The following is an 18,299-nucleotide window of genomic DNA, read 5'->3' on the forward strand; positions in this document are numbered from 1 at the left end:
TACAGTGAGGGGAAAAAGTATTTGATTCCCTGCTGATTTTGTACATTTGCCCACTGACAAAGAAATTATCAGTTTATTATTTTAATGTTAGGTTTATTTTAACAGTGAGAGACAGAATAACAACAAAAATATCCAGAAAAACCATTCATTTCACAAAAGTTATAAATTGATTCGCATTTTCATGAGTGAAATAAGTATTCCACTATCAGTCGGCAAAATTTCTGGCTCCCAGATGTCTTCTATACAGGTAACGAGTTGAGATTAGGAGCACTCTTTTAAAGGGAGTGCTCCTAATCTCAGCTTGTTAGCTGTATAAAAGACACCTGTCCACAGAAGCAATCAATCAGATTCCAATCTCTCCACCATGGCCAAGACCAATTAGCTATCCATGGATGTCAGGGACAAGATTGTAGACCTACATAAGGCTGGAATGGGCTACAAGACCATCGCCAAGCAGCTTGGTGAGAGGGTGACAACAATTGGTGCGATTATTCGCAAATGGAAGAAACACAAAATAACTGTGAATCTCCCTCAGTCTGGGGCTCTATGCAAGATCTCACCTTGTGGAGTTTAATGATCTTGAGAACGGTGAGGAATCGGCCCAGAACAACATGGGAGAATCTTGTCCATGATCTCAAGACAGCTGGGACCATGGTCACCAAGAAAACAATTAGTAACACACTACGCCGTGAAGGACTGAAATCCTGCAGCACCCGCAAGGTCCCCTGCTCAAGAAAGCACATGTACAGGCCTGTCTGAAGTTTGGTAATGAACATCTGAATGATTCAGAGGAGAATTGGGTGAAAGTGTTGTGGTCAGATGAGACCAAAATCGAGCTCTTTGGCATCAACTCAACTCTCCTTGTTTTGGAGGAGGAGGAATGCTGCTTATGACCCCAAGAACACCATCCCCAGCATCAAACATGGAGGTGGAAACATGCCTTGGGGGCGTTTTTTTTGTTAAGGGGACAGGACAACCACCACATCAAAGGGACGATAGACGGGGCCGTGTACTGTCAAATCTTGGGTGAGAACCTCCTTCCCTCAGCCAGGGCATTGAAAATGGGTCATAGATGGGTATTCCAGCATGACAATGACCCAAAACACACAGCCATGGCAACAAAGGTGTGGCTCAAGAAGAAGCACACTAACCACTTAAGGATCGAGCCTCTTTTTGAGATTTTTTGTTTACAAGTTGAAAACATTTTTTTGCTAGAAAATTACTTGGATCCCCCAAACATATATTTTAATTTTTTTCCCCTAGCACACTACAGAAAAAAGTGGCGGTCGTTTCAATACTTTCTGTCACACTGTATTTGTGCAGCGGTCTTGCAAGCGCACTTTAAAAAAAAAAAAAAAAATACACTTTTTTAAATTAAAATAAGACAACAGTAAAGTTAGCCTAATTTTTATTTTTTTTTAACTTGTGAAAGATAATGTTACCCTGAGTAAATTGACACCCAACATGTCACGCTTCAAAATTGTGGCCACTCGTGGAATGGCGACAAACTTTTACACTTAAAAATCTCCATAGGCGACGTTTAAAAAATTCTACAGGTTGCATGTTTTGAGTTAGAGGAGGTCTAGAGCTAGAATTATTGCTCTCGCTCTACCGATCACGTGTGGTTTGAACACCGTTTTCATATGCGGGCGCTGCTCACGTATGCATTCGCTTCTGCACATGAGCTTGGTGGGACGGGGCACATTTAAAAAAAAATTTTTTTTTTCCTTATTTTACGATTTATTTTTACGGTTCTTTTGTTTAAAAAAAAAAAAAAAAATGTCACTTTTATTCCTATTACAAGGAATGTAAATATCCCTTGGTAATAGAAAATAAAGCATGACAGGACCTCTTAAATGTGAGATCTTGGGTCAAAAAGACCTCAGATGTCTTATGTACACTAAAATGCAATAAAAAAAATAAAAATAAAATATGGTGCTTTAAGAGCGAAGGGCGGAAGTGACGTTTTGACGTAGCTTCTGCCCTGCAAAGGTATGGAGACATGTAGGAGCCTACCTCCCCTCACTTGTCTCCATACCAAGCCAGGGAGAGGAACCGATTGCCTCCGCCGCTACGACTGCTCCAGTAAGCAGCAGGGGAGGAGGGGGCCTCCCTCTGCCACTGATTGAAAGTGATCTTGCTTCGCAGAGACCACTTTTATCTGAAACCGGACCGCTCACTGAAGAAGAGGATACCGGTGTTATGGTAGCTAGCTGCTGCCATAACAACGATGTCCCTCTTCAAAGTGCCGGTGTACCTCGGCGTGAGCCTGTCCGGAAGTGGTTAAGGTCCTGGAGTTGCCTAGCCAGTGTCCAGACCTTACTCCCATAGAAAATGTGGAGGGAGCTGAAGGTTCGAGTTACCAAATGTCAGCCTCAAAACCTTAATGGCTTGGAGAGGATTTGCAAAGAGGAGTGAGATGTGTGCAAACCTGCTACAAGAAACATCTGACCTCTGTGATTGCCAACAAGGGTTTTGCCACCAAGTACTAAGTCATGTTTTCTTGAAGGTCTCAAATATTTATTTCACCCATTAAAATGCAAATCAATTTGTATTTTTTTTTTAAATGCGTTTTTCTGTTGTGTTTTTGTTTTTTTGTTTTTTGTTTTTTTTTTTTATTCGGTCTCTCACTGGTAAACCTGACTCCGATGTCTAGTAAGCGGTACCGCAAATCTTTGCTGAAACACCTCCTGAATGCGGCTAGGGCGTGTATTCCCAGCATGTGGAAGCAGCAGTCCGCTCCAACAGTGACACAATGGTTTAACAGGGTCTGTGATATTCAGCAGATGGAGAGCCTCACAGCTGCTCTCAGGGAAAAAGAGGAGGAACATGGCACCCGTTGGACACACTGGAATATGTTCCGCTTCTCAGATGACTATAACTCGTACATATAGATGTCTGTTCCCGGAAGCTTCGGGACCGCGGGCCGCCGGCCTCGCCAGAACCCTATACCTACCCCTCCCTCCTTCTTACTTTTCCACTTCTGTTTCCCCCCATTTCTATTCCCTTTTTCCTTTTTTGACACTAATAGTGTTCCTCGCCTCCTTTCCCCAGCAGGAAGGGGGTAGGGGAAAAACAAAACAATTAAAAACAAAAAAAACCCCGGATTGCAGTATCCCACATTGGTGCCACCCCTATGCCCGTAGGATTGAACACCATAAATTGTATATAACGCAATGCATAGACTTAATTCACCATAAGATGGCAGAGCACTACTCAGACAACAGGGATAGACTGGAGTGACCCCTTGAGAGTCACATAGTTAGCTACAATGTCATGTTGCCATACCTGCTGTTAAACTAATATATAATTGATTTTCTTTTCTTTGCTGTGTGTGAAAAATATTTACAGAAACAGATAACTGTCATACTGTATTGTTGAATTCTATGTATAATCTGCACTCCCTAAATAAAGATTTAAAAAAAAAAAAAATTATAGACTGATCATTTCTCTGTTAGTGGTCAAACATACAAAATCAGCAGGGGATCAAATACTAACCCCACCCCAGATTATAAACTTTTAACCATACAGCAATAAATTAGGTTTTACTTTCACCGTAACATAAAAGGGAGCTGAGAGGGTGGATTGCTGATACACAGATGCAGAAAACCCCAGGTACACTCTATGTAGGAATTTAGAAGTGATGGAACTTGTAACATTGATACTCCACGCAAGTCTTGTTGCAGATTATAGTAGGGTTGGACACCTAATTTATCTAACTACCTGATTAACTTTATGAAAGGCAACAATCCATTTTCAGTAGAGCTGACCTTTAATAGTATATGACAGCATTATAGACCTCAGGTTCTTCCCTCCTTGCCATGCTACAAACGTAAAATGTATCTACATTCAGACATTATGTGTAACCTCCCTATCCTGACATACCTTGATACCTTTTTCGTTTCCTGTAGATCCGTAGCTCTGGAGAAAGGCCAAGCAATGAAGAGATTCTGCGGTTCTCCAAGCTGTTTGAGGATGAACTGACTCTTGATAACCTGACTAGGCCACAGCTTGTAGCTCTGTGTAAACTTCTAGAACTCCAGTCTATGGGGACAAACAACTTTTTGCGTTTCCAGCTCACCATGAAGCTGCGATCCATTAAAGCCGATGACAAGGTAAGTCACTTGTCTCAGACTACAGCAGTACATAGTTTTCAGTGATGGGAATTCAACGTCTACACGCCTCGAACAGAAACTGAACTGTCACATTTTGTATATTTTCTCTGTGTACAATAGCTTATTGCAGATGAAGGCGTGGACACACTAAATGTAAAAGAGCTACAAGCAGCATGTCGTGCCAGGGGAATGAGAGCGCTCGGTGTCACAGAAGAACGGTTACGAGACCAGCTGAAGCAGGTCTGAGATGGTTGATAGTTGAAGTTGCATGTGTTTTGCTTTGTGAGATTTCCCCTCCCTCCCCTCTCCTGGTGACCTCTGCCACTGGGACTTCATCTCACTTTTTGTCATATCTCTGGGACAAGAAAAGACATAGAAAATTTGACATTTCCAATAATGATAAAAAAAATTTTTAAAAAATATCCAAACTTTACCTGCTTAAAAATTACAATTCTGAGATTCCACTTTAACCACTTGAGTGCCAGGCTATGTATACTCCTTCCTTTCCAGAGCTTTTTTCAGGTTTCAGTCCGATGATGGTTCCACTGACAATATTCATGCAACACTACAGCTAAATGAATGTTATATCATCCTCCTTCCTTTTGCCTTAAAAAGTAACAAAAAAAAAAAACAAAACGCTGGTGGTCAGCTGTAGTTTAAGCACTTGCTGCCCCGCCACAGTACATTTACTGTGGCAGGGCGGCAGCTGCAGGCTCAGCCGCCTGTGTGTGTGTGTATATGTATGTGTGTGTACATATATTCTCTATAGATATCTATCTATCTCTCCTTTTCCGGGTTCAGAGCGTGCAGTGAGCTCCTTCTGTGACTGTGATAACTGTTACCGGATATCATGTGATCGCTATGATTGGTCACAGCGATTACATGATAACCATATAAAAAAACCTATCATGAATGGCTTTACATTAAACAGCTGTTGTGATCTATGATTGGCCCACAGCAATCACAAGATACCTGGCTACCTCTACCATGTGATTAGCTGTAGCCAGTCAGATTACAACCATAAGCACGATGTTCATGAATGGGTAACCCATTCATGACAGCTAAAACTATTGTTTGTAAAGTGATTATCACTGTATAAGCAATTACGGTGTAAAAAAAAAAAATTCCAAAGCAACCCGAAAATCACTAAATTTCCCTACCAACACAGTCAAAATCCCTCCTGTGGAGCTATTGCCGCTGGCAATATTTGCATACTATAAATCTGACATGCTGGTTGTACCCAAGTGGAACAATGGCTCAACTTGGGTACAATCTGCCTACCCATAGAAGGTATGGATCTCAGCTGGGCCCTGCTGAAGCTGATATTTGAACCACCTATGGCCCGGCTTTAATCCTTCATTCTTCTGTACAGAAAAGTTGAAGCTTCAGCCCTGCTAGGCAGATTTCCCAGCAAGATAAAAAAAAATCTCTGATAAAGAATAACCAACACTGATTATCTCAAGCAATGCTTGACATGAGGAGAATCCTTCTACTATTGTCAGGCTGTTTTCTGTGCTTAATGAGACTTGCTTTGTTCTAGGAAGATAACTTCTTGTTTTATCTGCCATTACAGTGGTTGGAACTACATTTGAACCAGCAAATCCCCACATCATTACTTCTATTGTCCAGAGCTTTGTATCTCCCTGAAACACTCTCCCCAGCTGATCAGCTCAAAACAACTCTGCAGACTTTACCCGAAAGCATGGTACGTACATCATCATCAGCCTTTCATGTCAGCAGTGTGCATGTAGATGCATGGAGTGCTGCTGTCAGTTCAGTCACATGACAAGAACAGGGAAGGTTCCAACAGGAGACCAAATAACAGCACTTTGGTGATACTTTATATGTAGTTTGCATTTGGTAAAAATGAACCTAATTATAATTTACTTTGATTTATATTGAGCTCAGACCTGTAGCAGTAATAAATGTTACTCCGCTTTTAGATTTTCATTAAAAAGGAAATTATGACATTTGCATTTCAGTTTTGCTTACTACAACAAAACTTATAAGGGCAATCTTGCCATGAAATAAGTTTGTCTGTCATGTTTGTTTGTCACCCAGGGGCTCTGTCTGGCCACTTAAACAGTGTTGTCACCTGTACCTCCATAATTTCCTGCAATAAATTGCAGAGATGCTGCTTGTTTATGGAGCTTCAGGATACCTTGTTCTACTTATTGCCTAGTGCACACGGGCTGAATGTCGGGAGGAATCGGCCGGATCAATAAAAACCTTCCGTCAGTCCGCCTGTGTGTATGTCAAGCCAACTGTTTGGCCGGCTTCTGTCGGGCAAACATGCTGGAAAACCAGCAGCTGACCCGCTACCGATCAGTGATCTCGGCCAATGGCTGAGAGTGCTGATCGGAGTGTTGTGATGGACAGAACATAATGGCTCAGTGGGGGAGATTGCTGTACGAACATCGGATTGTTGGTACAGCAGCTCCGACCTGAGCTGTCAATTTTTAGTGTGTACTAGGCTTTTACAAGGTCATTAAATGGAATCTGTAAGGATGGAAATCTATTGTTGCGTTTTTTTTTTTTTTTTTTTTTGTTTTTGTTTTTTTGTTTCCAGTTTTGCATCTGTTACCCACATGCTTTAATGTAGAATTCAAGCTTAAACCTAACTAGCCTTAAAAATGTCCCCCACCCAACACCTTTGCTGACTACCCTGTGTAAGGTCCAGTGCGTTCTTCTGCATCAAAAACGCATGGAAACTAAGTTCATTATTCCTGCACTGGAATGCTCTAAAACGCATCGAACGCACCTAAACATACAAACTCACTGGAACACATCAAAAAAGTGCCAAAAACGCGCATTCATAAAAGCATACGGAACGCATTTGGACTGCGTTTCTATGGTGTTAACTGGCACTAAAAATATATACAGTATACTTAACCCATTTTCAGTCCATTCACGTGATCCCTGTGTCAGTAAGCAGTAGCTGCAGGGTAGAGGAGAGGACGTTCGACAAAAGCTGGTAAAGCCTGGAGCGTTGACTTCACCCATAGTCCCAGCCATTGTTGACAATTCCTCTCCCCTGCAGCTGCTGCTGACTGACACAAGGCAGCTAGATCATGTGACCGGACCGGAGTCAGTGGAAACCAGGTAAGTATATACATCCTTTTTACACAGGTAAGTTAGCATAGGTGTTGGGAGGGGGGAGGGGACATCTTCAAGACTTGTTAGTTTTAGGGTGAAATTGCTTTAAAGTATTTGTTAACCCATTTTTATAAGTCACTGGCAGCCCCTCTATTGGAGGCTGGCATAGCATACTATGTAAGTTGTTTTAAAAAACAAGGCTTGTAAATACCAAATTTGGGCTGTCTTCAGGCCAGTCACCTGACTCGCGGGCGCTTTACCACTCCGATGGATGGCTTTTGCGGGAGGGGCCGTGATCTCCCTCGATGTCAGCTGGGGAGATCACGTGGCCGCTCATCTCCTCCCGCAGAAGCTCTGTCTCGTAGATGTAAAGCGGCCACGCTTTATTACCTTCATTTCATAATATATACATATTCACAAAGAGACATATTTGTTTTAAAAATTGTTTTCTCATCTGTATTGAACATGCATTATAAAAACGAAAAAAAAGATTTGAAAAAAAAATGTAAACCTTTTCAGGCATTTGAATAAGTACTTTAGCATGTATGAGGATAGCCGTGCTGAAGCTTGCTGTTTTTAAAACTAGCCAACAATGGCTTTTCCTAGGATATCGTCATGACAGATTCCCTTTAAACGGACATGTTCAGTAAAAAGCCACATGTAGCCTTTCTACCGGCAAGCATCAATTGAGGGCTTTAGCCTAGACAGTTAAGCTTTTGTTGTGGACAGAAGTCCAGATTTGTATTACGTGTATCCACCCAAAGTCAGAGAAATCTGAACCCTTGGAAAGCTTTTTACTTAACTAGCAAATGTCGGTGGGGTTGAAGGGGTGGCATAATACTAGCAATACTCATGTAAGGCAGAGCAACAGGCCACCAAACAGATTTTTGCAGCCTGTCTGATTCAGTTCTTCCCCTCCCCTGAAAGGAAGACATGGTGTATCTTGATAAAGAATCAATGCAAAGATTTCCCAACCTGCTACCCAACAATAATAGTCTTGAGACCAATATTGTAAAGTGTGGTTCTACTGTAATCTATAGAAGTATCTAACTTGGCTATATTATGATGGACGCATTGAATAGATGTAAGATTGATGCTTGGCTGTCCTTTTAGTTCTATAGCACACAAATAATAATGAAATGTATATTGCAGTATGATGCCAAATGAGGGCCTTGTTTGACACAAAAATCTATAAAACTATTGGGATTACACTGCAGGAGTTAACCAATTTCCAAAATCTGTAGTGAAATGACAGCTTTTCCATGTTGATGCTTCTTTCTTGATCATACCCTTGACTAGCATATGGTTTGACTTGTTCATAGACTGTGTATGGTTGGTTCTATAATGTTCTCTATCTCTCAGGCTAAAGAGGCCCAGGTGAAGGTGGCAGAAGTAGAGGGTGAAAAGGTGGATAACAAGACCAAGCTGGAAGCCACTTTGCAGGAGGAGGAGGCGATTAGGAAGGAGAAGGAGATGGACAGGTTGGCTGAGGTTGCCAAGGAAAGCTTACAGACCGCAGCCAAGGTAAAAGCTTACTCTGCTTATTGGATTGTGAAAATCTGTGTTTACGAGCGACTTGGACACTTAAAATAGTAGGTGGGTCATATAGAAGCTCCGTGTACATTTACTGCTCACTAGATGCCTAATACAGGTTTGATCTATCAGCAAGTTTTAAGATCTCTCTAGCATATGTTGAAGTGAGGGCTCCTTATACATAATGTAAACGCAACCACAGCACTCTCATAGTCTTTAACATTTCAGGTAATTTTAGCTTATTTCCACTTTTTTTTTTTTTTTTTTTTTTTTTGCAGCTTTAATTGGGCACTTCAGCTCCGGAAGGTTTACCCCCCTTCATGACCAGGCCACTTTTTGCAATACAGCACTGCTTTACTTTAACTGACAATTGCGTGGTCGTGCAACACTGTACCTAAACAAACTTTGTCCTTTTTTTCCCCCACAAATAGAGCTTTGTTTTGGTGGTATGTGATCACCTTTTCCGTTTTTTGTTTTTTTTTTTTTTGTTTATAGCGCATAAAAAAAAAAAAGCTGACCGTTTTGAAAAAAAAATATTTTTTACATTCTGCTATAAAACATACCCAATAAAAAAAAAATCAAATTTTTTGATCAGTTTAGGCGAAAGTGTATTCTGCTACATATTTTTGGTAGAAAAAAATCCCAATAAGCGTATATTGATTGGTTTGCGCAAAAGTTAAAGCGTCTACAAACTATGGGATATTTTTTTTTTTTTTTTTTTTTTTTTTTTTTTTTTTTTAATTTTTAACTAGTAATGGCCACAATCGGTGACTTATAGCAGGACTGCGATATTATGGCAGACATTCGAGACACCAATGAACACTTTTTGGGGACCATTGACACCAATACTGTGATCATTGCTAAAAAAATATGCACTGTCACTTTACTAATGACACTGGCAGGAAAAGGGTTAACATCAGGTGCGTTCAAAGGGTTAAATGTCTGCCTGACCAGTGCTTTACTACTGTGGGGAGGTGCTTGTACTAAGATTGCATGGATTGGTGTCCCTGCTTAGCAGAGACACAGGATTTATGTCTTCTGTAGTGACAGAATGGTGATCTACCTTGTTTACATAGGCAGTCCACCGTTCTGCTGGTGTACCAAATCATCAGCTAATCACAGCGGGAGTGTGTTCGTGGGTGCCGGCAGTGCGCATCCCAAACCCGGAAATGCAGCTTACACGTAATAGGTACGTGATTCTGCGCTGGCCTTGCCACCGTATATCTACAGTATACGGTCGGCAAGTGGGTAAAATACTTGGTGATTCTGTTTTATAATGGTCCTTGTTTAGGCACTTTTTGGTAAATGGGGACAACACTCTATCCCTGTCCTTCTTCTTTTTTTTTTTTTTTTTTTTTTTTTTTGCTTCTGCATTGTTGCCCCATCACATGGTTTTCAGACTACTAGTGGCCTTTTCAACATACATTACACAGCCACGGTCCACTGGTCACCATCAGGAGATCCATTGTGAGAATTGCCATGTAGGTGTAACTGGACTGCATATAGACAAGAAGTGGCTGCAAAAGGTCAGCAGCACTGAAATGCAGCAAAGGATTAAAAAGGGTGAAAAACACTTTAACCACTTCAATACCAGGCACTTAGACACCTTCCCGCCCAGCCCAATTTTCACCTTTCAGCGCTGTTGCAATTTGAATGACAATTGCGCGGTCATGCTACACTGTACCCAAACAAATTTTTTATCATTTTGCTCCCACAAATAGAGCTTTCTTTTGGTGGTATTTGATCACCTCCTGCGGTTTTTATTTTTTGCGCAACAAATAAAAAAAGACAGAAAATTTCGAAAAAAAACAAGTTTTTCTTTGTTTCTGTTAAATTTTTTTGTAAATAAGTACGCTTTCTCCTTCAATAATGGGCACTGATACGGCGGCACAGATGGGCACTGATACGGCGGCACAGATGGGCACTGATACGGCGGCACTAATGATGGGCACTGATACGGCGGCACTAATGATGGGCACTGATACGGCGGCACTAATGATGGGCACTGATACGGCGGCACTAATGATGGGCACTGATACGGCGGCACTAATGATGGGCACTGATACGGCGGCACTAATGATGGGCACTGATACGGCGGCACTAATGATGGGCACTGATACGGCGGCACTAATGATGGGCACTGATACGGCGGCACTAATGATGGGCACTGATACGGCGGCACTAATGATGGGCACTGATACGGCGGCACTAATGATGGGCACTGATACGGCGGCACTAATGATGGGCACTGATACGGCGGCACTAATGATGGGCACTGATACGGCGGCACTAATGATGGGCACTGATACGGCGGCACTAATGATGGGCACTGATACGGCGGCACTAATGATGGGCACTGATACGGCGGCACTAATGATGGGCACTGATACGGCGGCACTGATAAGCGGCACTGATGGGCACTCATAGGTGGCACCGATGGGCACACATAGGCGGCACCGATGGGCACACATAGGCGGCACTGATGGGCACTCGTAGGCGGCATTGATTGGTATATATGGGTGGTACTGATGGGTACGTATGTGTGGCACTGATGTGTGGCACTGATAGGTGGGCACTGATGGGCACAGGTGGCACTGATGGGCAATGACAGGTGGCACAGATGGGCAATGACAGGTGGCACTGATAGAGCATTGCTGGGCAGATCTGGGCATATCATGGACATAATAGTGCCAATCAGTGCCCATTTGTGGGCACTAATTGGCACAGATTGGGCACATGTGGATGGCCATGGGGTACATACCTGGCCATCCACGTTGCCCCTTCCCTGGTGGTCCTAGTGGCATCCCTGGTAGTCCAGTGTGGTGATCTGAGGGGGGGCTGCGCTGATAAACAATCAGCGCAGACCCCCCCTGCGAGGAGAGCCGCCGATCGGCTCTCCTCTACTTGCGTCTGTCAGACGCGAGTGAGGAAGAGCCGATCAACGGCTCTTCCTATTGACGGCGTGATCGGCCGTGATTGGACACGGCTGATCAAGTGGTAAAGAGCCTCCACCGGAGGCTTTTTACCAAGATCAGTGTAGCGGTGTATCAGGCTGACACACCGCTCCACCGATCGCCGCGATGCACGCCCCCGGGGGCGCGCTGCGGCATGTTATCCTGCTGGACGTCATATGACGTCCAGTCAGGATAACACAACCACTTCCCGGACGTCAATCCGCTATAGGGCGGGCGGGAAGTGGTTAAGAAACTAAATGTAATTCATTTTAGGGTTTTGCATCTTCTTTAGGTATAATAATATCTTCAGGCTAAAGGGACACATTGCTATTTTTCTTAAAGCGGTAATAAAGTCTCCTTGAGAGTACAAAAAGTGTCATCTTGCAGGTTTAAATCATAATGTTTTAGTATGCGGTGCATATTAGTACATTATGATTTAAACCTGCAGGGGGGCATGTGCTACATCTGTACTAGTATGCACCGCAAACTAGTAAATTATGAGACTTTCCTACAAACAGAGCAAAATCTTACAGCGCACACATGCAAAAAAGACATTTGCCTCCAGCAGGGCTAGTTTAAAACACCTAGACAATCTAAAAAATATTAGCAAAAAATATGGGGATTTGGTCACACCATATTGCTATATGGTGCTAAGCCCACTTACTTCGACAAAGTACCTCATGATTAGTGGGTCCTACACTATCCATGGATTGGGAGATCCTGCTTCTCTGAACCATGAGAGCAATACACTCTTCTATATGGGAGAACTTTGAGGTCTCCACCCATGACACAAGGAGACACTAATGAGAGGCACTTAATGAAAGAAAGACACTTTCCTACAAACAGAGCACTCCATCCCTGGGCTGTCATGGCCTCCCTGATTCCCGGCGGCTTCCATGTTAACACTGTCTTCTTTCCGGGCTCCAAATCTGCACCTTCTTGATTGGCCGGGCTGTGGTGACGTGTCTTCCACACGTGCGCACGGGAGTCCCTTCGCCACGGCATGCAGAGCGTGCCGTAAATGCGGTGCTCAGATCACATTTTATGACAGAGACCTCTAGGGTCTGTCGGCGGATTTTGGCGTGCGGGAGTTTACTACCACTTTTAAATCTGATATTTTAAAAGTAAAAAAATGCACAGGGGAGACAAAAAAAAAATTACTTTTTTTTTGTTTTTTTTTTGTTTATGTAACTGAACTCTTCTGATCTGTCATACATGCAGCAGGATAGCCTGAAAGGCTGAATTTCTCAGGAGAAAAAGAATAGATTTTGAGGGTGGAGCTTCGCAGGGATTTTGTGCTATTACATTGGCACCAAAGTTTTTAAACCCCCCCCCCCCCCCCCCTTTGTGAACTGTTTAAATCTGTACTAGTGTGAATGAATCTCTATTGGTTTGAATTGGCACACGCATAATATTTTGTTTATTTTGTATAGACTGACGTAGTTGAAATGATGATTTTTTTTTTTTTTCAGGCGGAGGCACAGGCAGCTGCTGAACTGGAACCTGCACAGATGGCTTCAGCATCCGGGGCAGAAGTGGCACCAAGTGCAGCTGACCAAGCTGAAGTGTTAATTGACGCTGCTCCTGTGTTGGAGGGTATTAAGGTACCCATTATTTCTGAAATGTGCATATCCTGGAGCCCGTCTTAATGGCCTTTCCTCTGTAGTGTTTTTATATGCCTATTTCTTGCTCTCATTGCTGACCTCCTTTATAAAAATGCTAGTTGCCTGGTATTCATGCTGACCAGATTTTTAAAATTTTTTTTTTTATTCTTAGTTTTTTTTTGCCACTGAGCCAAGCATGCAGAGCAGGACTTAGGGCTTTACTTGTTGCTTGGTTCAGCAGCTCAGCAAGTATTGACGTTCAGACAAATGGCGTGCTTAAAATTCAACATTGGCTGCCTCCATGTTTCTCTTGGTAGCAGTTTCCTTTTAAAGGGAGCCTGTACTTCTCTTTATATCCCCAGAAGGTTTTACCCCCTTAATGACTAGGCCATTTTTTGTGGTACAGCACAGCGTTACTGACAATTGCGAGGTCGTGTGACGCTGTACCCAAATAAAATTGATGTCCATTTTTTCCCACATGTAGAGCTTTCTTTTTGGTGTTATTTGATCACTTCTGCAGTTTTTATTTTTTGCGTTCTAAATTAAAAAAAAAGCATAAATTTTGAAGAAGAAAAAAACTCCCAATATTTTTTACTTTCTGCAATAAAACATATCCAATAAAAAAAAATCTAATTTCTTTATCAATTTAGGCCAATGTGTATTCTGCTACATATTTTTGGTAAAAAAAAAAAAAAAATCCCAAAACGCCTATATTGATTGGTTTGTGCAAAAGTTGTAGTGTCTACAAACTATGGGATGCTTTAATGGCTTTTTTTATTTTTATTTTTTTTTACTAGTAATGGTGGTGATCGGCGATTGTTGGCGGGATTGCGGCAGACAGATCGGACACCTAACTGCCACTTTTTTTGGGAACCAGTGACCTTATTACAGTGATCAGTGCTAAAAATATGCACTGTTACTTTATACTTTACTAATGACACTGGCAGAGAAGGGGTTAATATCAGGAGCGATCAAAGGGTTAAGTGTGTCCCTAGGGGGTGTTTGCTAACTGTGTGGGGGATGGTCTAACTGGATGAAGACAGAGATCCATGTTCCTGCTTAGCAGGAACTCAATCTTTATCTTCTTCCCTGTCAGAACAGCGATCTGCCTAGTTTACATAGGCAGATCGCCATTCTGCCTCTTTGGGGAACCATCGCGGGTGGCCGGCAGACATCGGGCCCGCTGGACCTGCTGATTGGCTCCCCCTTTGTCCAATCGGCACGCCCGCATGCGCCCCCAGTGTCTATTGCACAGAATGATGTACAGGTACTTCGTTTAGCGCAATAGAGCTGACCTGCCACAATACATGTGTGGTTAATGGTATTCACTTTCTTTCACCAACATGTTTACCCACCTGGGCCCCCTGAACTATCAAGGTATGGGGAGCATGTGACATGCTCCTCTTATAAACAAGCAGTGCTGTGTGTACTTTCACGTTGTGGTTAATCAGCCCTTATCCCTGTGAATGCTCTGACAATGTAGTGGGGTAAGGGGAGTATGAATGGACAGTAGAAGGATGGAGCGATCAGTCATCCTTTTTTTTTTACCTGATTTATGAGTCACTCTTCTAAACGAAACAGAGAAAATGATTTCCATCGATTTTGTGACCACTCGCCCTGTTTTTAATTGAAAATGTAAGTTGTGTGACCGCCAAACATTTTTACTGCTATCCGTGGCTCTGATAAAAAAGATATATCCTCACTTCCTTTTCTGCTGACAACTTTTTACCAGACAGGAAGTGAGTAAATGCTCAACAGAAATGCTTTTCTTTAACCGCTTGCCGACCATATAACATAGATATACAGTGACAAGGCAAGTCTGCTGCGCCAGATCTGTGATTTTACACAGCAGATGCTGATCGTCCGGAACACACACAGGACCAGTGGTAATTTTGTCGACTAAAATACGACTAAAATTAAAATGACATTTTAGTCAAAAGACTATGACTAAAACTAAATTGAATTTATATCACAACGACTAAATCTGTGTCTGTAGTGCATGTTCAAACCTTAAAAGAAATGATTTTTTTTTTTTTTTTTTTTTTTTTATTCATACTTGCCTATGTGTATGCAGCATCTGACCGATGCTGCAGCTGTCTCTGCACTGAGAACCGAGCCACCGAACATCGCCGATGGAGCGCTGAGCTGTGGAGGGGCGGGGAGCGGCTGTCTCAGTGGCTCGCTGATACTGCTATCAATCAAGGCAGCTGGCGTATCCAGACTTGGGAAGTCGGGATGACGCGCTGCCTCGACTGATTGCAGTGATGTCAGCGGAGAGCGGACTTCAGACCGTTCCCTGCTGAAAACAGTTCACAGGAGTCTCCTGTGACCCAGAGGAGAATCCCAGCCTAAAAAGCCCAGGCTGGACTTCTCCTTTTTAACACCATAAAGAATAAACACGTTATTAGATTTTTACTCCAGGAGTATATAACGTTTGGCAATTCTAAAGATTTAATGCATTTAAATTTAACTAAACCCATTAGGTTTTAGTCGACTAAAATACGACAACTAAAATGGCATTTTAGTCAAGACTATAACGAAATCGAAATTTGTCCAAATTAACACTGCACAGGACAGGGCTCTGCTATGTAAAGGCAGAACTCTGTCAGCGGGGACAGAGTACACACTGTACTCCTAAACATTAGCTAGGCTGACGTTCAACCCTTTGATCATAAGGATTAAAGCTTTGCCCTTCTGTCACTTAAAAATAACCATGACCTAGTGATAAAACCAGCAGATGAGGGTGGTGGAATAGTGATCCTAGAGAAAACCGACTACATGAAGGCAGACCAAGATACTTATACAAAACTGCAAAGCGATCCCTCCCCCTCATTTGGTGAAGACCTTCAAACACTTGTCAACAAGGCCAGCACGGATGGTGTCCTGAACAAGAAAAAAATCTTCCTTCTAAGAGATTTCTACCAGATACCTTCTATTATTTACCAAAGATCCGGTACAACCACCAGGGAGACCCATAATTGCCTCCATTGGCAGTGTCACATACGGCCTGTAGCAATACATTGATCAGTTTCTCCAACCGATCGTTCAAGAACTACCCTTCTATATCCGTGATTCATCATACCTCCTAGAAATTTTGGCTAACTGGGAATCTTCTTACAGTTGGCTTTCACTGGATGTCTCTTCTCTTTATACTTCCATCCCTATCTGCCTTTAATGCTGTTGAGCACTTTCTATCACAATATTCCCAGGTTAATCATAAGCAAGCCGCTGTCATTTCAGAGGCCACCAAATTTTGCCTAGGAACATAATTTTTTTTTTTTTTTTTCAATTAGACGGTCAATTTTACCTAGAAACCAAAGGCTTCGCCATGGGCACTTGTTTTGCCCCTAGTTACGCTAACCTGATGATGGGATTGTGGGAACAACATATTTATCATCATAACCCTTTTGCTCGATACATATCCTTTTTTTGGAAGGTACATAGATTATATCGTCATCCTCTGGAATGGCCCCGCTTCATCTGTTACAGAATTTGTTGAATATTGCAACAATAACAACTATTGCCTATCCTTCACCTATGTCATCGATAAAGACTTTTAATCTTTTTGGATCTGGAATTGAGCAAACTCAAATCCCACCATTACATCTAAGAATCATTTCAACAGTAGAGCAGGAAAATCGTATGTACATTTTACCAGCTGTCGCCACCCCTAGCTGGTACACAAACATCCCCAAGAGCCAATTCCAGAGATTACGAAGGAATTGCGAACTTGATGCCGACTATACACAACAAAGTGAGGTCTTGAAACAAGAAGGTTATAGCCAACAGTTGAGTCTTTTGCTACATACTTGGAAAATTACCAAAAGGCCAGAACCACAACACATGACAATGAACCCAACCCGGTTCGTTTCCGAACACAATATCATTTGAAATATTGCTCTATGGAAAAAAAAAAAATCATCAAACTTTGGAATATCTTTTTACAAGACCTCCTCCTCTAGCTGGTAATTTCAGCAAGATCTCTAGTCACCTACCGTAGGGCAGGGAACATTAAGAGTTGCATAGCTCCAAGTAAGTTGAAAGGGAGCGACAAACACTTCAATAAAAACGATACCCCTGTTCCTCAGCTTGCTTGGGATGTTCCAGTGTCGAAAAACATCTCTGCTCTTTTGTACAACATGGACAAAAATCCTTCGTAACCAATGGAAAAACCTACCCCATCTCCAATTTCTACTGTTGCTCCACCGAATACATGATCCACTGTCTACAATGCCCTTGCCGATTACTATATGTGGAGTGCACTATTAGACCTTTTGAAATCTAGATTTGGCAAGCATGGTCGGGCTATGGAAGAAGGAAAAACAAACTATAGTGTCCCTAGACACCTCAAAGATGCCCATGGCAAATCCACCAAGGGACTAAGAGTTTGGATCATTGAAAGCATCCCAGCTAACTTTACCCAGGCCGAACGTTTTAAGAAACTGCGTGAGAGAAACATACTGCGTTTGTTTTGTTTTTTTTTGTTTTTTCTCCCCTGAACACCCTGACTCCTCATGGACTCAACAAGAAAATATAATTAAACACTAATTTAAATCCCTCTTCAAATCATGACCAGTATGAATTTAGCATTCATAAACATCCACAAATCATGCGTCCTTGCAACTATATACACCATCCCAAGTTTCTCATTTGAGAAAATTCATCTTTAAAAAAAAAATAAAATTAAAAATTAAACTGTTAGTAATGCAGAACTGTAAATGGCCATTTATCAGGTGATTATGTATCATTACTGCTAGATAAAATATTGAAAATGTTAATGTTTAAGTAAACTGTTAAAGGATGCAATAAATGCACCATGAATCAATCAGTCATTTTTTTTAAAAACTGTAAACAAACTTTATTGTACAACAAACAACAACAAAACTGAATTAAAGTAAAGGTAACCAAATACAAATGCATTCCACATTCCCATTCATGCCAGCAGTAGTACTGTTTGAAAATAAATTTTGCTCTCCTTTCTTTCTGGTTTCTAAATT

General features: G+C 42.0%; 1 protein-coding gene across 2 annotated transcripts in view; it reads left to right on the forward strand.

Annotated features, from left to right (window-relative positions):
- The window catches only part of LETM1 (leucine zipper and EF-hand containing transmembrane protein 1), an 88,119-nt gene that overhangs the window by 41,042 nt on the left and 28,778 nt on the right, over positions 1–18,299 (forward strand). For both annotated transcript variants that reach the window (XM_073610924.1, XM_073610925.1), the window contains exons 6-10: positions 3,912–4,115; positions 4,236–4,355; positions 5,689–5,820; positions 8,574–8,735; positions 13,171–13,302. In XM_073610924.1, the coding sequence (XP_073467025.1) occupies positions 3,912–4,115; positions 4,236–4,355; positions 5,689–5,820; positions 8,574–8,735; positions 13,171–13,302 (750 nt within the window). The remainder of the gene's footprint in view (positions 1–3,911; positions 4,116–4,235; positions 4,356–5,688; positions 5,821–8,573; positions 8,736–13,170; positions 13,303–18,299) is intronic.

The sequence above is a fragment of the Aquarana catesbeiana genome, linkage group LG01 (genome assembly GCF_042186555.1).
Source record: "Aquarana catesbeiana isolate 2022-GZ linkage group LG01, ASM4218655v1, whole genome shotgun sequence".
NCBI classification, from domain to species: Eukaryota; Metazoa; Chordata; class Amphibia; order Anura; family Ranidae; genus Aquarana; species Aquarana catesbeiana.